This window comes from Orycteropus afer, unplaced genomic scaffold (genome assembly GCF_000298275.1).
Source record: "Orycteropus afer afer isolate SDZICR_OR568_19922 unplaced genomic scaffold, OryAfe1.0 scaffold00059, whole genome shotgun sequence".
Lineage (NCBI taxonomy): Eukaryota > Metazoa > Chordata > Mammalia > Tubulidentata > Orycteropodidae > Orycteropus > Orycteropus afer.
Window position 1 is genome coordinate 5,550,205 of NW_006921646.1, and position 25,604 is coordinate 5,575,808.

The 25,604-nt window shown below is 49.0% G+C and overlaps 1 protein-coding gene across 1 annotated transcript in view; it reads left to right on the top strand.

Annotated features, from left to right (window-relative positions):
- Window positions 1-21,004, top strand: part of RAB44 (RAB44, member RAS oncogene family) — a 31,502-nt gene extending 10,498 nt beyond the window's left edge. Inside the window, exons 3-13 of the mRNA XM_007939455.1 lie at window positions 2,474-2,648; window positions 4,312-4,458; window positions 4,977-5,067; window positions 5,505-5,600; window positions 6,478-6,672; window positions 8,155-9,574; window positions 13,876-13,957; window positions 15,206-15,320; window positions 16,462-16,563; window positions 18,815-18,891; window positions 20,914-21,004. Of these exons, the coding sequence (XP_007937646.1) occupies window positions 2,474-2,648; window positions 4,312-4,458; window positions 4,977-5,067; window positions 5,505-5,600; window positions 6,478-6,672; window positions 8,155-9,574; window positions 13,876-13,957; window positions 15,206-15,320; window positions 16,462-16,563; window positions 18,815-18,891; window positions 20,914-21,004 (2,591 nt within the window). The remainder of the gene's footprint in view (window positions 1-2,473; window positions 2,649-4,311; window positions 4,459-4,976; window positions 5,068-5,504; window positions 5,601-6,477; window positions 6,673-8,154; window positions 9,575-13,875; window positions 13,958-15,205; window positions 15,321-16,461; window positions 16,564-18,814; window positions 18,892-20,913) is intronic.
- The last annotated feature ends 4,600 nt before the right edge of the window (window positions 21,005-25,604 follow it).

Below are 25,604 nucleotides of genomic sequence, written 5' to 3' on the forward strand. Positions count from 1 at the left end.
TAGGCTGGCAGGAAAGGCAACAATAACAGCCAGGGACCTTCTTCACATCCCAGAGAGCAGGTCAGGGCGTGGGTGATAATAACGATTCTTGTGGCTATGAGGAAACAGCCTGGACTAGGAAGGCAGAACTGGGCCTTGAGACTACCAGCCCAGCAGATCTACTCTCTTCCATTCCCACCAGCCAGTGTTGTTTATCAGCTGGGGCCTCCCTTGAGAGGAGGCCCCTTCTCCAGAGAGGCCTCCAGGCTTATTTTTTTAGTTTTTATTATTATTATTTTTAATTGGGACTTGGGTGAAAATTTACAGAGAAAATTCACTTTCCATACAGTAGTTCACATACACTTTGTCTCATGACATTGACCACAATTTACCACAATGCAACAGCTCCCCTCCCACTTCCTCCCAATAGTTACCTCTTCCCAATGTCCATCCCTCTATGCGCTCCTGCCCCCTGAGCTGTCTCCCTGTGCATAAATAAGCCTTCTTTCTCCCATGATTGTTCTCTCCAAGGAATGTATCTACCTCAGATAAATGTTCAACTCATATGCCTCTCTTTTGTTTGGCTGGAAGCCACAGGTGTGGGTTCAATTCCAGACCTCAAGGGCAACTAGGGGCCATAGTCTCAGTGGTTCTACCAGGCTCTATCAGACCAGCAAACCTGGTCCCCCCCTCCCTTTTTTTTTTTCAAATGATTTTGAGTTTTGTTCCACATTGTTTCTCCCTCTCTAACCAGGATCTCCTACATAGACCCCACACCGAGTGGTTGACAGTGGTAGCCGGGCACCATCTAGTTCTTCTGGTCTCATAGTCATATAGCTCCAGGTTTATTTTATGACACTTCTCTTGTCTTTTCCTTAACAAAAGTCTTCTCTATGGTGAAAGGTTAAAGACATCCTATTCTTAGACTGTTGCTCTTGTTTCTGCCTGAGGAGGGTCACATCCTGCCTTTGCTTAAGGGAATTTCCAGCCCCAGGGAGCAGCAGGGGAGTGATAGTTAGAAGGTAGGGACTTCCCCCAAAGTCAGGTGCCCTCAGTCATTCCAACTAATGGGGAGTTCCCTAGGGGTACAGTTAATGATTTCTCCTGTTAACCAAAAGGCTAGAGGTTCATATCCATCCAGGAATGCATCAGGAGAAAGGCCTAGAGTTTTGCTTCTGAAAAATTAGCCATTGAAAACCCTGTGGGGCACAGTTCTACTTTGACACATCTGGGGGATCACCATGATTTGGAATTGACTCCATGGCAACTGGTACTGATTTTAGGGGGTCCTTAGGCCCTGAGCACCACTGGGCAGGGCCACCCAGCACCCACCTCTCAAGACAGACCAGATAGGACCTAGAGAGACCAAGGCCAAGAGGCGTGGTTCTCACTGGGAGAAGAACTTTCGATCTGGGAACTGAGGTGTGGTGTCCTCAGTAGGGGCCCTATAAAGCACAGCTCAGCCTTCAATGCCCCAAAAAACAACTGGAGTCCTCAGGTCTGTTGAGTCTCCAAAAGCTTGGGGGCCAGCAGACAAGGAAGCCCGAAACCTGCATTTACAGATTAGGGTAACCACAGGAGGTAGCTGCTCCAGCTCTGGCGGGTGAGAAGCTGAGAGTGAGGCACACGGGAAGAAGGGATCAGGAATTGAGAACGGGGGGCTGGGGAGCAGAGGAAACATCTGTTATCCTTACAACCCCACTAGGCCACTTTCACATCAAAATCCTGTCATGTCCACCATACCAGGGACTTTCCATTGGCTATAGAACAAAATCCAAACCCTTTTCCAAGGCCTACAGGGCCTGCACTGTCTGGACTCTTCCAACCTCTTGGTCTCACTCAGTGCCATTTGTTCCTTCTGTCATACCAGCCTGGTTCTCACTCAGGGTCTTTGCATGTACTGTTCTCTCTGCCTGGAATGTACTTCATTCCACCCCCATGTGACTTGCTCCTTCTTGTTACCCACAACTCATCACATCCTCAAGGATACCTCCTGACCACCACCTCATCTAAAGTAGGCCCCTCTCCCAGTCTCTTGATGGCAATTAACCTGTTCATCCCTTTAGCTCACTCAGCAAATGTACCTCCTTTTAGAAAAAGGATCTTGTTCCTCAACTCTCACTAGAATGTCAACTCCACCAGGGCGGGGATTAGTGCCAATTTTGTCCCCAGCACTTAAAACTATTACTATGTGCCCAAATATAGTAGATGCTCAATTAATATTCCTTGAGTGAGTGAATGAAGGATCTTTTGGCCACCATGGATCTGCTATGTGACTTTTGGCAAGTTTCTTGGCCTCTCTGGGCCTCTGATTCTCATCTGTAAAATGGGCATAGTGTCTATCTTGAGTAGACACCCAAGGTGGATATGAAGAATGAATGAATGTGACCCTGTATAAATGTGACCAACACAGGTATAATTACTTTTCCCAAGGGCTGGAGCAGGGCAGGATGGAAGGTATAGGGTGCTTCCCTCTGTCTCCCTCTGTCCACAGAGAGCATCTTTGGCTCCGACCTGAGCACCCACAAGCTCCACAGAAGGAGGCCACTGCCCCCCAAGCGGAGATCTGCAGCTGTCACCTTCCCAGCACTGGAGGAGGCCAACACCGAGGAGAAGGAGGCATTCCTTGCCTTCATGGAGCAGCTGGGGGCCAGCCACTTACTTCCTGAGTAAGAACAGCAGTGTCTGTAGGGTAGGGGCTCGCACAGGCACAGTGTCAAGATGGGAGGCTTCTGGGTAGAGCAAGGTACAAATCCTGGATTGGCTACTTGCTAGTAGTGCAACTTCAACAGATGGTCTTATCTCTCTGCCTTTGTTCCTTTTCCAGCTGCAGAATGAGCATAAGGGGTGTTGTGGGATTAAATGGGAGTCCCTGGGTGGTACACTTAAAGTGCTCTGCTGATAACCAAAAGGTTGGTGGTTTGAGTCCACCCAGAAATGCCATGGAAGAAAGGTCTGGTGACTTATTTCTGAAAAATGAGCTCACTCTATGGAGCATAGTTGGACTCTGCCACACATGGGGTCTCCATGAGTCAGAGCCAACTTGTTGACACCTGGTGGTAGTGGGATTAAATGAGACCACGTGTGAAGGAAGTTCTCAAGGGAAGTTCCACACACTCCTATACTCTCTTGTGTCCTGCCCTACAGGACTACTCCCCAGCAGGATTAGTGAATTGAGCTATCAGTCTCCCAAGGGCTCTTCCATTCTTAAAAACATGAGACTCCCTGAAGGTGCCTTTCTTAACACAAAGAGAGGGTTCTCCAATGGGGTGACTTCAGGCACTGTGATGCTCAGGGTTAAGGAGCCCTGGTGGTGTAGTGGTTAGGGCATTTGGCTGCTAACCAAAAGGTCCATGGTTTAAACCACCAGCTGCCCCATGGAAGAAAGATGAGGCAGTCTTCTTCCATAAAGATATGTAGTCTTGGAAGCCTAGTGGGGGTTGCACTGAGTCAGAATCAACTTAATGGTGATGAGTTTAGTTTGGTTTTGGGTTGGATGCCCAGGATTGGGTAATTGTGAAGACAGAAAGGCATTTCCTTCAAATTGTCTCAGGCTTATAGGGCTCCCTCGTGCTCAGAGAAGAGAAGCTGCCTGAAAGTGCCCCTCTCACAACCCCAGGCCCCACGAGGGTCCCTTAGAGTCAGTGAGGGACTCACCTTTGCCCATTTGCTCTGGCTTGCTCACCCCACTGATGGGGGACAAGATCCCTCACGTCTAGCTCCTGGGGGGTGTGGCCCAGTGTTGTGGGGTCGGTGGGGTGGGACTTAGAATGCAGGCTGGCAGGGCAGGTGGGGTGGGAACCATTTACCCACTTGGCAGCATGACCTGGCTCAGCCCTCTGGCATTTGTCTTCATGACTTAATTAAGTCTGTGTGAAAGCAGCATTTATCGAATGCCAACCAGGTGCCAGGCCCCAAGCTGGTGCTTTCATCAGGCATGTCTCTCGTTCTCCAGCCACCTTGCCAGGCAGGTAGCAGCTTCCCCATTTGACAAATGAACCCAGAGAGGGCATTAGACTTGCCAAAGGTCACACAGCTACAGAGTGTGTGAGAAGGGAGAAGGAAGCTAGAAGCCCCCAAGGCCCACCACTCCATGTTTAATCATTAAATCAAAGAGAGACACAGTGTTGTGGGGTTCAAGGAGGGAGAGGACATATGTGGGAAAGGATCCTGGAGGAGGTAGCATTTGATTTTCACCTTATAGTGTGTGAGTAGACTTTTGGAGCCCAGGTGCCCAAGTCTTCTGGAGCAATACAATTATAACCAAGGAGTGGGTCCCTCTTGCTCCAGTCCCATCTCTTACCTAACCTCTGGCTTCCCTCTCTCTTGTAGGCAAACAGAGATCTGGCAGCTGTGGGTGAAGCTGCGGCAGGAGGAGCCCCACCTGGCAGGCAACCTGGAGGGCTTTCTGGCCAAGATGACCAGTCGCCTTCAAGAGGTGCGAGCTGACAAGGAGGCTCTGGAGCTGACCCTGAGGAAGTGAGTGGAGGTGGTGAGAGCATGAGCAGAAAGTGCCCTTAGCTGGCATGGCACCTAGTAGGTGTTCTTTATATTTTAGTTGAATCCAAATGGAATTCCCCCAGCACAGCAGGGCCTGGGGACTGGATGGGGCAGAGATGAGCTGGAGGCAGCTGTGATGCAAGAGACTGTTCACATAATTAGCATATGTATGGTGACCCCCGGAGCTGGCAAAGGTTACAGCCCTGCTAGAGGCTTTGAGTTATGGGAGCAGAGGGATGGTGATAGAGGGAGGCGGGGACAGAGTGAGGGGGTAATGGGGACTATGTGACAGGGTCAAGGTGACCGATATCAAAGTCATATGGGTCAAGATGACTGTTCTCAGGGTGACAGGGTCAGTGACTGCTGCCAGGGAGAAGTGAGCAGCAGAGTGGACTCCAAACCCAGGTCCAGACCAACCCTGCCAGCAGCTTGGCCCCAGAGGGCCTGGTGGGCTGTGTGCCCCCCACTCCCATCCCACCATCTTTGATCCCTTACAGACGTGACTCTGACCATCACCGTGAGGTCCAGGAGCTCTATCAGGAGATGGAACAGCAGATCCACCGGGAGAAACAGCAGCTGCAAGCCGAGGTGCGCTCCCTTCCAGCAGCTGCCCCTTGCCCCTGCCCCTTACCCCCTGTGCTGGACTCCTGTGCTGGCTAAGTCATGGGGCCAAGACTGGACAGTGAGGGCAGTAGGAGGCTGCCGGGAGTAGGTCCCCTCACAGATCTGACCAGAACGTGTTACCCAAAGACATGGGGTGGTGAGTCCCAATCCTGGGCTCCTTCCCATTTCTATGAGGCCTTGCTATGCACCCCACAGCCAGTCCCAACCCTCTCTGGGCCTCATTCTCCTTGTTGCCACAATCTAGGCCTGAGCTGGGGAGTCGCCCACAGAACCCTCCCTGCCAAGACATCCTGATCCCTGCACCCCAGGCCTGGGTGGAGATGTGAGCATGGGGAGGGCCAGCCCAGCTGGCTGGGTCATGGAGCCTGCAATGCAGGAGCTGAGGCCTCTCTGCTCCCCAGAGCAACTCCCGGGGCCTGGCCCTCAGCTTGCAGATGCAAGAAGTTCTGGAGACAAAGGAGCGTGAGGTGCAGCAGCTGGCTGAGGGCCAGAGGGAGGTGAGCCACAGGGCTTCTTTGGAAGCCTGATTTCAGAGAGTTCACGGACTTTGACAACCATCCTTGGACCTGCCATAAATATTAGCAGATCTGGAGGCCTCGTTGGACTGGTTGGGCTCATATATGAGAATAGGCCTCTGAGAGAAAGGAGTCTTGAGCCCTTTTCTTAGATGAGGTTAGAAAGTGCTGTGGATGCAAATGGGGCATGATTTCAAAGCCTGCTGTTCCACTTAAGAGTCATGCAAACTTGAGGAAATCACTTTGCTTGGCCTGGCCCCAGTTTCTCCATCTGTAAAATGGGGATAATTGCATCCACTGCATCTTGGAGGCTTGTTAGGTCAAATGAAGTAATACATGGGAAAGCACTTGGAGACAGGAGAGCACTGGACAAACATGAGGTCTTAATATGGCAGAGGTTTGGTGACAGGGTGACATTCAACTCTGTCTTCACTGTTGGCTGAGTGACCTTGGAAACGTTCTTAACCTCTGAGACTCGGTTATGTCATCGGACAAATGGGGGTCAGAACTCCATCTGGGCATTGTGTGATCTGCTACGGGGCTCAGAGATGAGTAGCCCTGGAGGCTGTGAGCAGAAGAGGGCGTGGTCTCATTTATGTGTTGGCCCTTGTGTAGAGGCCCTTTTCCTCTCTCCTCCCTGCCCCTACAAAGAACATTTCTCTCCTGGGTAGGAGGTAATGGAGCTAATTAAGCCGATGGGGGTAACCTTTCCAACCCCAAACCTATATTTTTTGAGCTAGGTCCCTAGGAGCCTCAAAGGGAGAGGGTGGTCTATGCTCTAGGGTGGCTTTGGGAGGCTTTGCCTTGACCAGAGGGCAACTGGTCAAGTTCTCTCTTCCTCACCCTCCACCCCCTGCAGCTGGAGGCCCAGCTCCACTGCCTTAGTAGCACCCACCAGGAGGCCAGCTCAGAGAACCAGCAACTCCGAGAGGTAGAGCGAGAACTGGCCGGACAGCTGGAGGAGGTGCGGGGACAGCTGCAGGTGACCAGGGGGCACCTGGAAGCTGCCAAGGGCCGTGTATCTTGGCAGGTGGAGGAGGAGGAACCAAGGTCAGTGGCTACCAGGCCTGGGCTGCTGGGGTAGAGGTCAGAGACTTTCTGGAAGAGGGGAGGAACGTTCTAAGTTCTCCGAGGCTCTGCTTAGCACCCAGTGCACATACAGTCTCCCTCCTTTAATTCTCTCAAAAGCCCTGCCAGGCTGGGATTTTCATGCTCATTTCACAGATGAGGAAAGGGAGGCACAGAGAGGGAAAATTTACATTCTGAAAAAAGGGCATGGAGGCAGAATTTTCTAACCTCCTCTAACTTCACAAGAGGAAGACAGAATCACCATCAGCAGCCCAAGGTTTATTCCTATGAGGCCAGACATACTGCCGGCCTCTAGCCTTTTACCAATTCTGACACCAACCACCCCTCCCATGGCACTCACTACTTCTTTGCTGAGTTTGATGATTCGTTGCAATGGCCACACAGAACTCACAGATAATACTCATGATTATGGGATTTATTAGGGAAGTAACAAGGTACAATTCAGTTTCAGGAATGCACTCAGGATACAATTCTTCAATCAGGAGAGTCTCCCCTCTGCTGTGCCCTAGGCTCACCTCTCTGGCCCTTGGCCTCTTGGCCTGGCCTCTGCCCTGGTTGGGTCAATGTTACAAAGCTCTTTTAGCTCTGCTGATAGGTACACCTAGGTGAACCCCACTCCGCCAGCAAGCCTCCTGGGCAAAGGCACTCAGCTTTTTCACTCGGTGGGCCAGGTAAGCCCACCTCTCTGTCACGTGCCTCTTGGTTCCACTGTGACTGTCACTCTCTGCTGGGGTATCTCTCTCTGCTGGGGCATCTCTCTCTGCTATGCATCTCTGCCAAGGAAGTCCAGTGCAGGGATCTCGGGTCCAAGTACACACCCTACTTCATCTCCAGCTCTGCTCTTCTCTCTTGATGACAGTAAGATCCCTTCTCTCCCTCTAGGAGGGCTCATTTTAAGCCTAGCAGAGTGACAAAACTGACCAGAGTTTGACACACCTTATTTGCATGGTCCCACCCAGTAATCCAGTGGGAGTTTACAAAGACTGTGGCCATACCAAGTAATTCACTGCATTGCAAGATCTTCGATGCAAGTTACAAAGACTATGGCTAGAAAAGCCATAACAAGTAATTCACTGCACTGCACATGCCCAATGACACATAACTGGGACACACATACACACACATAGGGCCTCCTGGGGTGCTGCTTCCCTGGAAGGCCCTTGCTTTACTTATCATAGCTTGGAGGAGGGGTATGGGTTAGAAAGCTTCCTAGAGGAAGTGAAGCTTCATGTGGTCCTTGAAGGATAAGTAGGATTGGCTGAGGGAGAAGACTAGGAAGGCATGCTAGGTGAAGACTGCCCTAGCAAAGCCTGGGAGGGAGGACCAGGTGTGAAACGTACAAAGGATGGTGAGGGATGCTTGTGGGGTTGGTGTGACATCATCCTCCTGCCTGCCCCTCCCCTGACCATCACCTCCTCTCATCCTTTTCAGCTCCCCCAGAGCAGAGGAAGAGAAGGCCCCAGCTGCCCAGGCCATCTCCCCTGAGGAGACACCCTTGCCTGGGCTGTTTGGGGACAATGATGACTGGGACAAGCTCCTGAGTGGCTTTAGCAGCCCCCCACTCAGAGCCCTCCAGCTCTACTGGAGCCCACCCCCGACTCCGAGAGCCTCCTCGGCCCCCGAGACGCCCCGAGTGGTCAGGCAGATCTCCATCTCAGAACCACGCTCTCTGTCCTTTGGTCAGGAGCCAGCTTCAGATCTGGATGGTGTTCTAAGGAGCCCCTCTGGGGGGCCTTCCAGGGCCAAGGAGGAGAAAGAAGGGGACTCAGATGGGCAGGACATCAGGTCAGAGCAGCCCGTGCAGCCTCCTGGCCTGGAAGCCAAGGACAAGCCAAGGCCTGATTCTGAGACCCACTTCCACTGGGATCTCCCAGGGGCCACAGTTGGGCAGGCAGGGAGCCTGGTGGAAGCCACACTTAAAATGCTCATCCCTCTGGAGGATAAGTTCCCTCCTCATGTGGAATCTCCCCCTCCCCAGGCCCCAGGTGGGCCCAATGAGCTGTTCCAGACCTCAGACCCAGATGACGAAGGCCCTAGGTCTGAGCCTGCTTCAATCAAGCTGCCCAAGCAAAGAGAGATCCTTCTTCAGGACCCACATATTGTAGGCCTTGAGCCAGGGTCAGGCTCCTTGGGGGCTGGGACCTTCATACAAGGGCCAGCTGAGCCTTCCCAGGGTCTGGAGTCTGTGGCTCCCAAAGAGGGGCTGGAGACAGGCAAGCTGGGCTCAGAGGAGCAGGAGGGCCACTCTGGGGCACAAAGAGGGGCTCATGGCCAGGTCCTCAGGCCAGATGGTCTGCCTGCCCTCCACCACTGGAATCTGGCAGAAGAGCCCCAGGCTGAGGAAGGAAAACAAGAGGACCAAGGTGGGCAGGACATGGGTTCAGAGCAGTCAGAACCTCATCTGCAAGATGCTTTGTCTGCTACGCCCCCTCACGGCCCACTCCAGGTTCAGTCTGAAGCAGAGGCCCCCATTCCTGGGAAACGATCAGCCCCAGGCAGCTCTTTCTCCATGGGGGCTCAGCCTGGTGATGGAGCAGGGCCCCAGGAGCCCATACAAACCCTCCCCACAGTGGTAGAGCTGGAAGCTCAATCTGGGCTCCCACTCATGCATGCTCAGGCAAAAGGAGAGCAAAGTCCTGCTCGATCCAGGGAGCCGAGGGCAGAGAACAGATCTGAAGACCCAGGAACGGACTCCTGGGAGGCTGGGCAGTCTTTGTTCCCAGGGAACATCCTGGGCAGCAAGCCTCAGGCTGACCCTGATTACGTCTTCCATGTCATCTTCCTGGGGGACTCAAATGTGGGCAAAACCTCCTTCCTGCACCTGCTGCACCACGACTCATTTGCCACTGGGCTAACAGCTACTGTGGGTAAGTGTCCCGCCCAGGGATGGCGGCAGAGAGGGAGGGGAGACCCAGGGGCCTGGGCCAACAAGCCACAGCAGGCCCAAAGCAAGCTGTCTCTGAGGACGCAGGCAGGTTCTGCCCTGGCCGTGGGCCCCACATGAGACATTATTTTATATGGGTATATTTTACTAATCATCTCTAATTACAGGTAATTTGCTTTTTCAGCATTGATCTGATTAGCTTATAATGTGTCACATCAACAAAGCACCCTGCAATTTAGGTGCCAGCCCTGGGTGATGGTAAAAACAAGCAAGTCTCCACACACGTGGCCCACTGGCAAGCCACTGCAGGGCCCGTGGTGGCTGGATTTGCTCATGACTGGCTCCGGGCCAGAGAGCCATGCTCTAGCAGGAAGTCATCTTGAACAAATTGAGTATCTTACACAGAATGTATTTGAAGAGTGAGGTGTTAGGAACTTAGGTGCCTGAGTTCAAATTCCAGCTCTGCCATTTTCTAGTGGTATGAACTTGGGCAAATTATTTAATCCCTCTGAGCTCCTAAATCCTCATCTAAATCATGGGGGCAGCAATGGTACTGACTTCCTACAGTACTAGAGTCAGGATTAGTTAATACATAGCAAGCACTTAGAATAATGTCTGGCACCTAGTAAGAGCTCAGTAAATATTAGTTATTATTATTTTAAGCAAATATTTGATAATGTCTAATTCAGTGGCTCCTGCAAATGAAATACCCTAAAGCACAAAGCCTCTCCTCCCTAGAAATATCTGGATCTATGGCCACTCCTTGGGTGGTGCAAACAGTTAACAAGGTCAATTGCTAATGAAATGTTGAAGGCTTGAGTGCACCAGATGCACCTTGGAAGAATCTACTTCTGAAAAATCAACTGTTGAAAACTCTATGGAACCCAGATGTACTCTGACATACATAGAGTCACCACAAGCCAGAATTGACTCAATGGCAACTCTTTTTTTGTTTTTTTGAATGGGCACTTGAATGTATAGAGCTACAGAAAAGTAAACTGATGGGGATGAAGGGGAAACCCATTTAGAGGCAAAGATGGAAGGATTCACATCCTTGTGTCAGCCAGGGCATGTGCTGACAGGGGACCAGTGCCAGGCTGGTGGATAAATGACAGCCCTTGCACAAGAGGGACCCAGCACAGGTTCTCAAACTTTGCTCTAAGAATCCGCACCTGGGATGCTTGTTAAAAATGGAGTCCCCTTGGGGAGGGGAGCTCATAATAGGCCTTCCCTGATGTTGGGTAGAGTCACAGTGTCTGCAGGGCCACCATTATTAATTATCTTAGCTACTATTTACTGAACGCCTACAATGTACCAGGCATCTTATCTACATGTCTTACTCCTTACAACAACACTCCTTATAATTAAGCCTTCCCATTATTATGTGGTAAGAAGATTCTACAACATTCAATCAAGAAAAGAAAGGGAAAAAAAAAAAAAAAAACCCACATTGTAAAAAGATGGGGCAAGGCTGCATGCACTGCTAACAATTGGGAGAACTTGAGATCCAGGTGCAGAGCAAAAATCTGTCCCAGGCCCAGCTGTGATTTGGTGCCACCTGGTGGCTATTGTCCATTCAGGCTTTAATATCACTGGGGACCATTCTGGCTTCACCAGTCACAAACATTTCCCACTGAGTTCGCCTCTCTCCATTCATTCCCCCTTCTCTCAGAGGCAAGAACCATAGCCTGCTTGTGTTTGAGAACAGGGCCAGGTGGAAGACCAGAGCCAATTGAATTATATCCAAATGTGCGTTTTTTGTGTGTGTGTGTGTGAGATCTTTCCTTATTTACCCGTTTTAAAGATAAGGAAATTGATTTGAAGACCTGGTCAAGTTTCTTCCCCTAGCTGGGCTCCAAAGCTAGAGCTCATATCCAGCATAACCTGCCTTCAAAGCTCATATCCCCACACCAGAAGTTTTACTCTCTTTTGGGTTCAGCATTGCCTTCTCCTGGGGCTGCTCATTTAAAATAGTAGAGTCCCTGCAAAAGAGAAAACATTATACCCCTAACAGATTATATGATTACATTGTAACATATTTTAAAGAAAAGCACAGGAACACGTGGGTGGATTGAAGAAGGGGATGGCAAAAAAACAAAACAAACCCTGTTGCCTTGAGTCAACCCTGACTCATGGTAACCCCATGTGATACAGAGTATAACAGGTTCATAGGGTTTTCTTGGCTGTAATCTTTATGAGAGCAGATTGCCAGGCCTTTCTTCCACCTCCACAGTGCTGCTGGGTGGATTCAAACCAGCCTTGGGGTTAGCAGCCAATCATAAACAGCTGGTGCCACTCAGAAAACGTTATAACCCTAACAGTTTATGTGGTTAAGCTGTAATATGTTTTGGGGGAGGATAGAGACACATGGGTGAATTGAAGAAGGGAATTGGCAAGAAGGTGGAAAAGTAGGAGTCATCACTCCTAGACTAGAGAGTTATAGAATCCCAGGAAGAATTGTTAGTGCTAGTTGATAGAAGCAGTGAGTCCTTCATCACTGTGGGTATTTCAGTGCAGTTTGGATATTATCACAGGGGCATTGGATAACTTCAGAGTTACCTACAGACCCTGGGCTTCCTAAGAACTTCAGGAAAAAGGGCATCAAAGAGAAGCATATGCTAAGGGTAAACTTCTTCCACTTCACCATTTTGCTAAGGAGCTGCCACTTTTCCCAGCCTCCTTAGAGAGCAGGCAGGGAGGTAGCTATGCTATCAACCACCACCAGGGGGCAGCAGCAGGTTCTATTGGGGGTGGCTATTGAGAAAGGTGGTAATAGCTGAAGGCTGAGTCTGGCACAGCCAATAGGAATTGGTGCATCTTTCCTGAGATGGCCTGGGGACCTACATGTGTTCTTCAGCCTCAGGGCTCCGTTATGAAAGAGGGTGGGGAATGAGGACAAAGCAGCCTCTCCCCATGATACCCTCAATCCAGGCATGGTTTCCTGAGGAAGTGAGGGTTAGCAGCAAGGTGTACCCTAAAGATTCCAAGCCTCCCTGGGATTTCACTCTGACCTACATATATCCAGGACAGAAAAGGTCTGGAAATATGACCAGAGGAAGAGGTAGGGCTTTGAAATTTGGGGGACTGGGGTTTAGGAAGATGAGACTTAATAGTAATAATAAAAATGATCAATTTTTACTATTTTTAATTATTTATCTTTTAGTTGATAAATTTTCTGATGATTGAAAAAATTTTAATTGTCATTTAAAATAAAATTATTTAAAATAATAAAAATTACCACCTCCCAAATTACTTTCCTCCATTGGAAACCAGGGCAAATCTTTGAAATAGGTTTCTCATTGAACCCTCTCACTCACTCTGAAGTTCAGGTCTTTTTAAATTGCCACCTTACAGATGAGGAAATGAAGGCTCAGAGAGGTGAAGTGACTTCTGCAAGGTCACATAGCCTGCATAGGCAGAAGGTGGACGACTCACAGCCAGATTGAGTCCTGAAGTCAGTGCTCCTTACACTCCCCTCTCTACATTGCTGTCTAGTTGAAAGGAGAAGATGCATACAGCTATTAAGAGATAAAAGAAGGAGTCTTATAAAAATAAAATAATGAGACTAGTTTTTCTGGGTGGCCTGAAGAGGAAACAATACAAGGTGCCTTGTCTTGGCACCAACTGTCAGGGTATGGGAGCAGAGCAGGCACAGTGAACTCTGTGGGGTGAGTGGTCAGGGAAGGCTTCTTGGAGGAAGTGGGCTCTAAAGTATGGATAGGACTTGGAGAGCAGAGAGGAAGCACACCAGCCAACAGCTATCACCTCACCATGACTGGTGTTGGGGATAGGCATATATCTGGGCATGTTTTGGCTAAAGGAGTCTGCTGTTGTTGTTGTTGTTGTTATGTGCTGTCGAGTTAGACCCGACTCATAGTGACCCCTCCTTGGGTTGCCCGAGGCAGTATCACTACGGAAGTAGATTGCCCAACCTTCCTTCCGAGGAGCGGCTGGTGGGTTTGAACTGCCAGCCTTTAAGTGCCTTAGGCACTATGCTACCAGAGCTCCCAAAGGAGTCTTGGGTGATGCAAATGGTTAATACACTAGGCTGCTAACCAAAAGTTTGGGGGTTTGAGTCCACCCAGAGGGGCCTCAGAAGAAAGGCCTGGTGACCTACTTCTGAAAGCTTAGCCACCAAAAACCTCATAGAGCACAGTTCTACTCTGACACACATGGGATTGCCATGAATCAAACTCATGAGTTAACTCAGCGGCAACTGGTTTGGTTTGGGCTGGAAGTCCTGGATGGTAACTTGAAGTGAGCCTTACCCCCTCTGTGTCCTAGGAGTGGATTTTCGGGTCAAAACCCTGCTGGTGGACAACAAGCACTTTGCACTGCAGCTCTGGGACACGGCTGGCCAGGAGAGGTGAGGGGCATAGTCGACAGGCTTCACCATCAATGGTGTTGGGGACCTGGGCTGAGCCTGGGGGTGGAAAGGCGCCAAAGGCAGCCCCAACCTTGAGAAGTCCAACATGGGCAGGAGGCCAAGTATAGATGAGACATCCATCTCCTAAGGATTCAAGGTGTCAGGGAAGGACATCCGGGAAAGAGCAATGAGCCGGACCCCCTCTCCAGCCGGGCAGGGCACAGGTTAAGGTCATCCCAATCACCTGTCCTTGTGAAAACTCTGGCCTTCCATTTCCAGCTAAGCACTACTGATCAAAATTTTAAAAAGTATTATTCTTTGACCTAGTAGTTCTATTTCTAGTCATACATGACTATAATAACTTAGGGACAAGGACCATACATAGAAAAATCACTTATATTATGAAACATTGGAAACAACCTAAATATCCACCAGTAGAAGCCTAGCTAAATGCATGAAGGTCTATTCATACAATAGAATATGATGAAACCATAAAAAAGACTGGGGACTCTCTTTATGCACCAACGGAGAAATATTTCCAAGATGTTTTGTTAACTGGAAATAACGAAGTACAGGAAAGTGAGTATTGATGAATGCAATGAATGTTTTATACTGTATTTGTGTGAAATGGAAGGGGAGACATCTGTGTGTGTATATGTGTGCATCTATATCTGTATCTAGGAGCTCTGGTCACTCAGTGCCTAAGGCACTTGACTGCTAACCAGAAGGCTGGCAGTTCAAACCCACCAGCCACTCCTGGGAAGGAAGGTTGGGCAATCTACTTCTGTAGTAATACCACCTCAGAAACCCAAGGAAGGGTTGCTATGAGTCGGGGCCGACTCAATGGCACATAACAACAACAACATATTTGTATCTATCTATATATACACACTCACACATATGTTTATATAGAAACATAAAATACCTCTGGAAAGACAGTTAAGAAACTGGTACACTGGTTGCCTTTGGGAAGGGAGATTGGGTGGCTGTGGGAAAGAGGAGGAGACTTTTCATCAAAGGATGCCCTTTGGTACCTTTTGAAATTTGAGCCATGAGAACTTATTACCTATTTAACAAAGTCTCCATGGTAAAAAGGAATGCATATGCAGACTCTATTTGGGAAGCAATTAGAGGCAGGACAGGTTCACTCTCCCCACTTTGCAGATGGAGTGGCTGAGGCCTAGAGAGGCCAGGGCCTGGGATCAGGGCACCTGGGGGGGGGGGGGCTCATGTAAACTCTATGGGCAGGTACCACAGCATGACTCGGCAGCTTCTCCGCAAGGCTGATGGGGTGGTGCTCATGTATGACATCACAGACCAGAAGAGCTTCACCAACGTGCGCTACTGGATGGACTGTCTCCAGGTGAGCCGATGGCTGCCAGGGGTGGGCCCAGTTTTTGTAGTCCGGAGGAAGCTTGTGTCTTGCCCACTCCCTCTTCTTTTTCCCAGAATCACAAATGACACAACAGACATACGGTGACACCACTCACTGAGAGCCTCTGGCTGGATGAACAGTGAACAGTCGTACAAAGAAACTATAACCACACAGTACAGCCCCCAAACCAAACTACTTCCTTTATCCTGTGGACATTTTTTTCCTACTCATAGCCATCTTATACCTGTTTGTCATATCTTCTTCTTAACATCTGGGAATAATGTAATTCTAGTGTCATTGTAAGTGATAAAGCCCTCTGTTCATGCATCCCATTCCCCCACGTATTTGATTGATACCTATACACTGAAATTCTGCATATGTACTAGTAGTAGCATAGCAGAGAGGTTTGAAGACATGCTGTCTTCTCTCCAGAAGTTTCTAGTGTAGTTGAAGAGATGCAAAGAAAGCAGGATAAGGTAATGATTGAGGAGAAGAATTGGGCTCTGAGTTATGACAGGACCTGGGTTTGAATCTCAACTACCCTGCCTACTAACTCTGTCACCTTAGACAAGGGACTTAACCTCTCTGAACTTTAATCTTCCCATTTCTCTTAGAGCAGAGTTGTAAGGATTAACTGATTCAATGGCTTTCAGCATAGCACCTGGCGTGTAGCAACCACTCAGAAGCTATTTTATTATAAGCACCCAGAGCTGTTCATAGACGCAAACAGAAGCTATTGTGATTATTACACACAAAACCATTAAGAAATGAACCAAGGCATTCTGGGTAATCAAGTATGATGCTGTACTGTTCAGCATAGACAGGAAGAGAGGGCTATGGGCAGGAGCCACCCCCAAAGGCTTCCTGGGGAGCTGCCCTTGAGGCTGGCCTTGGAAAGCGGGTAAGATGTTTGCAGGCAGAGAGGAGAGGCAGACTCACTGTGAATGGGAGATGGTGGTAAGATGGAAAGAGTGTGGAGGGGTGGAACAAGCAGAGGCAGCCCCCTAACCCTGGGCATGTGTCAAGGAGGGGACACACTCTTAGTTCCCAGGAAGGCAGGATCAAATCTGCCCCAGGCCTGACATAAGTACTCAGCACCTGTGGTTGAGATAATGTGTTCTGTGTATAGGACTCAGGGTCTGACAATGTGGTCACCCTTCTCCTGGGAAACAAGATGGACTGTGAGGAGGAACGGCAGGTGCCCACTGAGGCTGGACGACAACTGGCCAAGGTGAGCACCTGGGCATTGGCCCTTATCCCAGCATGCACTGGGCTACCACCACTCTGGAGGGCACTGAATAAGGGTCACCTAACCTGGGCAACTGAGAAGGAACATTCTTCTGCCCATGTCTGACTCTGCCCCAGCCAAAGAGCAGGTCAGAGCAGATAGCAGCCTGGGTCCTCTGCCCTCACCCGCCCAGTCCATGGAGACCAGCCTTGACCCAAACACAAGACTGTAATAACGGACATAACATTGATCCTTATTTTTAAATTAGCAAATTCCCACACAAGATCCCAACCTACATAAAAAATATGTTTAGAGTTAAAGGGTTTTTAAAAGCTTCATTTAAAGTTCCCAATCAAATCTTAATTTTATCTCTGGTCTCTAATTAACATTCTCCCTTCTAATTTATTCTATCTTAAGACTCAAATTCTTCCCCGGGAAGATGACATCAAAAGCCCCATCACTAGACAGTGAATACTACTTAATTATGAACAGAATTCAACCACATTACAGAAAATCTGGGAATAGTAAAGGAGACAAAAAAAAGCTCCTCCACATCCCACCTCTGACACAATCTTTCTTAATAGTTCCACATTGTATTTTCTTCCCGTTTCTCCTCTCACTTCTCAGAATCATAAGGTCATCATGTGGTTCCTGGTTTGTGGGAATTTTTTCATCTTAAAAGTCGTAGCTCACCTCTTTGAGTAATTTCTCCTCTAGCAGTTTATCCTCAGGGAAGAATCAGAAATAATAATCTCTAAGAGAATAACCTAATGGATACCTGTGTTTAATACATAATCGAACTTGCTTATATGAGAATGTTCTTTACAGTGTTATTTGTAAGAACAAACATTTGGCTGAAGTTGATAGTCAAACTGTGGCATGTTCTTATGAGGAGTTAATTATTTGCCATTCAGAATTCTGTCCTGGAAGCATATTTAAGGGTGTGGAAGAAATGCTTACAGTAAAATGTGAAGTCAGAGACCCAAACCAAACCCACTGCCATTGAGTTGATTTTAACTCATAGCAACCCTATAGGACAGAGTAGAACTGCCCCTATAGGGTTCCCAAGGCTGTAAATCTTTACAGAAGCAGACTGCCTCGTCTTTCTCTCTTGGAATGGCTGGTGAGTTGGAACTGCTGACTTTTTTGGTTAGTAGCTGACTGCTTTAACCACTGCACCACCAGCACTCCTTGTAGTCAGAGAAACCAGCTGTACAGCTGGATATAGGTTAGGTTGAACAATATGGAATTGCTGATATTTGACTGTTTGGGGCTTACTCAAACAGCAGTTTCATTCTGGTTAACCTAACAGTAGTGAGGGGATGGGGAACTCTGGTAGCGTAATGGCTAAGGCACTTGACTGCTAACCAGAAGGCTGGCGGTTCAAACTCACCAGCCACTCCTCAGAAGGAAGATGAGGCAATCTACTTCCGTAGTGATACTGCCTTGGAAACCCAAGGGGGGGGGGTCGCTATGAGTGGAGTCTGACTCAAAGGCACATAACAATAACAACAAGTGAGGGGATGTAGCTCAGTGGTAACAAATGTGCTTTGCATGGACAAGGCCAAAGTTTCGACTCCTAGTACCTCCAGCTCTTATTTGGAGTCCCTGTGCGTCGCAAATGGTTAATGTACTTGGCTGCTAATGGAAAGGTTGGAGTTTCAAGTCCAACTACAGATGCCTCAGAAGATAGGCCTGGCATTTTACTTTTTAAAAAGTAGCCATTGAAACCCTACAGAGAGTACAGTTCTCCTTTGACCCACAAGGGGTTGCCATAAGTTAGAGTTGAAACTATGGCAACTGGTTACCTAACAGCATGATGATGTTTAGTCCATTCTTCCCAAGTGAAAGGGTTATATAGAACGGAATGGAAATAGATTGCCCAAATGCTAACAGGAGTGGCTTATATTTTATTATTTTACTTTTTTTTATACTACTTTTCCAATGTTTCCCCCAATGAAGTATTTTGAAATCAGAAAACATAACTAATGGTTATAAAATGTCCCCAAAGACGTTTTTTTCCAAGTTGAGACTCTGAAGACTAGGAATATTTCTAGTGTTGCATCCTCGACACCTTGATCAGCCTGGATGGAGCGGAGTGGGCACCGGAGCCCAGCTGGGGACCACACCAAAATGGGGCTGCCTGTTGGCACTGGCACTGTGGATGGACAGGCTTTTGTTTGATGGACCCAAAGGCTGCCACCTGGGTCCATCTCCTCAAGGCACCTGTGCCCCCTGTGTGTCTGGCCTACAGGAACTGGGAGTCTCCTTTGAAGAGTGCAGCGCAGCCCTGGGTCACAACATCCTGGAGCCTGTGGTAAAACTGGCTCGGTGAGTGTCACCTCATCCCTATCCACCCAGAATCCTCTAGGGCAGCCTTCAGCCCAGACTCATGGAAAATCAAGACTCATTCTGAGGAAACGGGCAAGGAAACTGTATTTAAATAACAGGGCTATTAGACAAATACTGGACAAATAGAGTGATCACAGCACTGAGTCTCCTGACCCCAGTTCCAGAATTCTCATGAGCTATATCACTTCCAGTGAGTCACTTCCCCTCTTTGAGCCTCAGTTTTTTCATCTGTAAAGTGGAGTTGGGAGAGGAAGTGTCACTGTCCTGGTCTCAACCTTCTAGTGACTTCCACTGGATTTAGAATAAAATCCCAATGCCTCCCAATAGCCTACGTCATCTCCAGTGCTGTCTCCTCAGCCCCTACACACACACACCCTCCCCCAGCACCAGCTTCGGTGGCCACCCTTTGGTTCCTTCACAGGATTTCCTACCTCAGAGCCTTTGCACCTGCTCTGTTGTTGTTGTTATCTGCCGTCGAGTCGGACCTGACTCATAGTGACCCCTCCTTGGGTTACCGAGGCAATATCACTACGGAAGTAGATTGCCCAACCTTCCTTCCTTCCTTCTGAGGAGTGGCTGGTGGGTTTGAACCGCCAGCCTCCTGGTTAGCAGTCAAGTGCCTTAGGCGCTATGCTACCAGAGCTCCTGCTCTATCCTCTGCCAAGAACGTCCTCTCCCCCCTCATAATTGGCTCCCTGCCATCCTTCAGAAAGGAGTGCTGGTGGTTCAATGGTTAAGCACTCAGCTGCTAACCAAAAGGTTAGTGGTTTGAACCCACCAGCCACTCCACAGAAGAAATACGTGGCATCTGCTTCCGTAAAAATTTATAGCCTTGGAAACTCTATGGGGCGGGCAGTTCTACTTTGTCCTGTAGAGTTGCTATGATAGCACAAAACAACACCTTTTAGATTTCAATTCTGAGAAGTCCCTTCTGACCACTGCCCCCCATTGCTATTCTCCATCACAGCATCCTCAACAAATTGTAATTATATGTGCATTTCTCTGTTTTTTTTTTTTTTTTTAATCATTTGTTGTCTGCCTCTCACACTACACTAGACTGTAGTTCTGAAAGGGCAAGCCCATGCCTGTTTTATACCCCTGCCAATCCTCAATGCCCCCATACTAAGGACCTGGCACAGAGTAGGTGCTCAATAAATGAATGAAATGAGTAAGGGTGGGGTGTGTTAGACCTGATGAGCTTTGAGGCTCCATCTCTGACAAAGTAGCCGGGGTGAGCTTGCTAGACTGCAAACTTGGTCCTACCACCATGCCCTCCTGGTAAAACTGCTCAATTACTTCCCTTCGCTTTAGGATAAAAGCCCAAGTTCCCGAATGTGGCTTCTGAGGCCCACCGAGGCCTGGGCTCCTGCTGCTACCTCTAAGGCTCCTCTCAGACCACTCAGCCCTTATGTTCTGTGGTCTAGGGCAGACCACACAGAGATATATGGCCTGGCACATAGTAAATATATTGTGAATAATGAATGAACGGACTTCTTTTAATTCCCCAGTCCCCCCAACCTCTCTGTTGACACTGAGCCTTTGCCCTCTGCCTGTTAACACACATCCTTTTCTGCCAGCAAACTCTTGTCCGTCCCTTAGGCTGCTCAGACACCACCTCCTTCCTCCCTGGGAAGTCCCTCTGTGTGCTCCCCAATCTATCATTCAATCCTAGGGTGCAGTTGCTTCCTTTCCTACCTGTCATCCTCCCTACTCAAGGCAGGGATGTATTGGCGTCTTGTCATACCAGAGTCCCTGGCACAGTGCCTGGCACACAGTAGGCCTGAAAGAGTGTCAACAAAGAGATAGAATGCCAATGTCTCCTGTGGTTCCATTTTCCCGGTGCCACAGGAATGCAAGGCAGGGGCAGAGCAGGTGGGAAGGGAAAGTTTCAGGGAGCAGCCCCTCAATCCCTTACCCATGCTTGAGAAGCCTCCCGTTGGACCCTCTATACTGACCCTGGGAGGTGAGAGGGAGGACTGAAGCTTCAGTGTTGCCATGCAGGTCACTCAAGATGCAAGATGACCGCCTGAAGAGCTCGTTAGTGGAGGTGGCCCCTGAGAGGCCACGAAAGAGAACTGGCTGCTGCTCCTGACCACCCGGGCTTGCCAGGGTAGGAGGGCCACTCCCTGGGTTTCTTAGCCCTCAGCTTCTATCCTGCCTGCCTGGCCGCAGCTTGGACCCTTTGCACACTGAAGAAGGACTTTGGTGGGTAAATAAGGCCGAGGGTATGAGGTGGGGAAGGAAGTTAAAAACCTTCAAAGAAAGAAAAACTCTGTAAAACAGACTTAAGGAAAATACACCAAAATATTGGCCACATATCTCTGGGTGGTAAAATTATAGGGTAAATGTGTGGGGGTGTTATTTTCTTTTTTCTATATATTTTCAGATGTTCTACAATGGCTGGGTTTAAAAAAAAAAAAAAAAAAACTTCCATCAAGTCCATTCAACTCAAAGGGACCCCTCCTTGGGTTTCTGAAGCGATATCTCTACGGAAGTAGACTGCCCAGTCTTACTTTCGAGGACTGGCTGGTGGGTTTGAACCTCCAGCCTTCTGGTTAGCAGTCAAATGCCTTAGGTACTACACCACCAGAGCTCCCATTGGCTCAGTAGAATGACTGGGTAGTCTTTCTATAATCAGAAAAAAAAAAAAAAAAAAACCGTTGCCAGGGAGGAAAACGTTTTAAATGAGCTTGCCTTGGTGCTGATAAAGAATTAATGAAGTCTGCTGTTATGGACTGAATTGTATCCCAAAAAAAATATGTGCTGTAAATCCTAACCTCTATGCCTGGGGTTCTAGTACCATTTGAGAATGAGTTTTCTGTTAAGTTAATGAGACGGGATTAGTGTAGGGTGTATTTTGAGTTAATTTCTTACAAGAGATAAATAGAGCAGATTAGGCAAGCTCCAAGAATTCGAGAAGAGAGATGACAAACCACATGAAGATCACCCAGGAGCCGAACCTCAGAAGAGACAAGGACTTCCCTCCAAGAGCCGACCGAGAGAAAGCCTTCCCTTAGAGCTGGCACCCTGAATTTGGACTTGTAGCCTCGTAACTATGAAAAAATAAATTTCTGTTCCTTAAAGCTACCACTTGCGGTTTCTGTTACTGCAGCACAAGATAACTGAGACGTCTGTTAATTACAAATTGCTCTGTTTATTGAAGCAGTCCCTTGGTTCCGCACCTGGCTGTTGCTAGCTGCTGTGGCATGAGCTCCTGACTCACCGCAACCCCACGCAGAAAGGAATGATAATGATGCCCAGCCCTGAGGGTCAGACTGTTGTGATGGATGGATTTTTGGAAGTAGATCGCCAGCTAAGCTGAAACCTGTCCAGCTTCTTAGCAACATGCAAGCCTCCACTAACGGACGAGCGGTGGCCATGCATGAGGTCCATTGGCCAGGATTTGAACCTAGCTCTCCTACGTGGAGGACAAGAATTCCACCACCGAACCATCTCTACCCACTTTGTGCCTGGCAGAGCGGTGTTAACCTTGTCTTGTGAACTGTATTTATCTGCAAGTGTAAGGTTTCTTCTGAAAGAATCTGATCCCAGGGCAAGAACCAGGTTCTGATGTGTCCCCATGTCTCCTATCTCCCTGAGCCCCAACTCCACTGCCTTTTACCGTGATCCACATTGAAGGGGTCAAATTCAGGGATACCCCTTCCCCCCTGCAACTGTGATGGCTCAGCTTTCCCTGATCCAGCCCTTTGCCTTGAAGTGTCAGCCTCTGGATCCACATGTGTGGGATGTGACTGGCAGGCCTGGGGAGTGGCTGGGGAAACTCAGTCAGAATGGCTCATAGGCTCCATTTTGGAGCTCTGTAGGAGTTCCTGGAACAGTCCCCAAAATTCACCCCCTGAAGCATTGCTGTGCATTATAACCCAGGGCTGGGGTTTCCAGTGCCCTCTGAGATCTTGCTTTGGGAGCCTTCAGGAAATCACCCTCAGTGCTAAACTGTCTCCCATCACTTGTGTTTGCTGCCAAAGTTGTCCTTCATATATTACAATTAACCACATCATGCTCACCGTGCAGTGTCTGCTGTGTGCAAGCGCTGAGTTTGGTACTTCTTAATCATTTTGTGTGCTGGTGAATTCTCCAGCTGATGCAAAGGAAACCCCAGTTTCATAGTGAGACAAATGAAGATGATCCAAGAGATAGAGTTGAAGAGAGAGAGAATGTCGGAGAAAGGAGAGTGGGAAATGGAGGACAAAGCCTTGTTCCTGTGTGTTTATCAGTCTCTGCAGCTCCTGGCTCCTATCCCTCTTCTCAGCTCTAAAAGGGATGCTGCAGTAGCAGTGACCTTTCTGTGACTTAGAGGCATACAAGCAGAAGCCAGGTGACACTTGGCGAGAGGTGGGGTAGAGAAGACTCAGCATCAGAAGCCACAAAGAGTTGGATGAGATGCTCTTAACAGACTCCACCTAACCTCTAGACTTTTTGTGGGATGATTCCTGTGACTCAGCCTACTCTCTTCCTAGGCCCCTCACTGATTTTTTTCTTACCCCAATGTCTTCTCCATTCTCTGACCCATCCCACAAGCCTCCCCTGCTCCAAGCAGCCGCTTCTAGGTTGCAGTGTGTAGAAAGAGAGAGAGAAAGGCTGGAGTGAGTGATGCTCAGCTCTGGGCGAGGGGGAGAGGCAGGGCCTACTGTTGCCAGTGACTCTCTCTCTGAGGTCCAGGAGGCCAGGCAGGCATCAACATCTCTGTCCAGGGGCCAGGGAGTTAATAAGGCAGGTAGGTAAGGTGTGATTCCTAGGGGAGCCCAGAGGGGTGGACAGAGTCCCTGTCCTTGGGATTCAGTGTAGGAGTGGCGCTTTGGGCTGCCCCTCCCATCTCTACTCTGCTCCAGCCTCCAGGCAGCCACCTCAGGTCCCTAGAAGCAAGATTGTGGAAGGGACTGCACGTTGCCCAGACCCTCTCTCTTAGCCTTCTCTGGAGGAGCACAGCAGTGGAGCGGCCACCAGACTACTTCCAAGTGTCAAGGGGTTTACAAGTCAGCAAATGAGGCCAAGAATCTCAAAGAAGCACAAGGCTTGTGAGAACAGCAGCAGGCAGGACTCAAGGTAGACTACAAAGTGAACTTCCAAACAAGTGGTGAGTTCTCAGGGCATGCCAGCTAAAGGGCTCTGGTCATAATTTAGCTTGAGGCTGATTAAGAAAAGGAGGATGGGACTGGGCTGACGGGACTCATGGGTGGATTGAGGAGGGGAGGGCAGGGAGACAGAACACAGACAGGTTGGCCAAGGGTGTTAGCAAAGAGCATTTTGGAACTGAGAGTGAGCTGGGGCAAAACAATAGCCTTCATTTACTGAGCCTACTATGGGCCAGGCACAGTTCTGAGCACTTAATGCTTTAATCCTCACATCAACGTTATGAAGTTAGATTTGTTATTATCCCCATTTTACAGAAGAGGAAAGTGATACATAAAGGGACTGAATAACTTATCCACAGTCATATACTAGTAAGTGGTGGAGCCGGTTTTGAACCCAGGCTCCAGTGATCACAAACTTAACCGTTAAGTTATGGAGCTTCCTATAGCAAGGTGTGGACACTTAGGTGGAGCAGGGGCCAAGGCCCTGAAGCCTTTCACTCTCCCCCTTTCTTCCTCTCCAGTCGTCTTCCATAATGTCCTTGGCATGAAGGTCTGGAGCAAGGGGTAGAAATGAAGAGGTAACGATAAACGCCAGGAGCGTGGAGCCACTATGGGATTCATTGGGGAAGTTAAGGCATCTGGGCTGGTCCCTCATTTCCTCCCCCTCCTACACTCCAAGGAACCATTTTGAAACCCTGGAGGGGTGTTGCCATCAGAAGTCAAAGAAGCCCCCTCTCCAGGCTCCTCTCAAGCAAATTACATGAGAGACCAAGCAAGGCCCCCAGGGAGGGCCTCTGCAGAGAGGCTTTGGAAGCCCTCAGGCCTGGCTTTGGGCAGCTCGAGAGACCCTCCAGCTCCCAACCCCAGTGTAGAAGGAAAGGCGACAGAAACTCAGTCAGAACCCTACTGGTCTGTCTTGTTTGCTGCTGTATCCCCAATGTCTAGCCCAGTGTAAATGCTCAGGAAATAGTAACCGAGCCAGTAAGCAAAACTCTAAGGGGGCTGCCTCTCCCCATCTTATGCTTGGGGGTTCTGGCTTGGTCTGCAGAGTTGATGTTTTATTCCAGCTCCTAGACTGACTCTAAGAAAACCAAACCCACTGCCATCAAGTCGATTCTGACTCATAGTGACCCTATAGGACAGAGAACTCCCTCACAGGGTTTCCAAGACTGCAAATCTTTACGGAAACAGACTGCTTCATCCTCATCTTTCTCTGATAGAACAGCTGGTTGGTTTGAACCAGTAACCTTTTTGTTACTAGCGGAATGCTTTTACCATCACACCACCAGAGCTCCTTGGGACTGACTATGTTGTTGTTATTTGCTGTGAAGTCAGACTCGACTCACAGCGACCCCTCCTTGGGTTTCCGAGGCAGTATCACTATGGAAGTAGATTGCCCAACCTTCCTTCCGAGGGGTGGCTGGTGGGTTTGAACCGCCAGCCTTCTAGTTAGTGGTCAAGTTCCTTAGGCATTATGCCACCAGAGCTCTTGGGACTGACTATGTTGTTGTTGTTGTTATATGCCGTCGAGTCGGCCCCGACTCATAGCGACCCCTCCTTGGGTTTCCGAGGCAGTATCACTACGGAAGTAGGATTGCC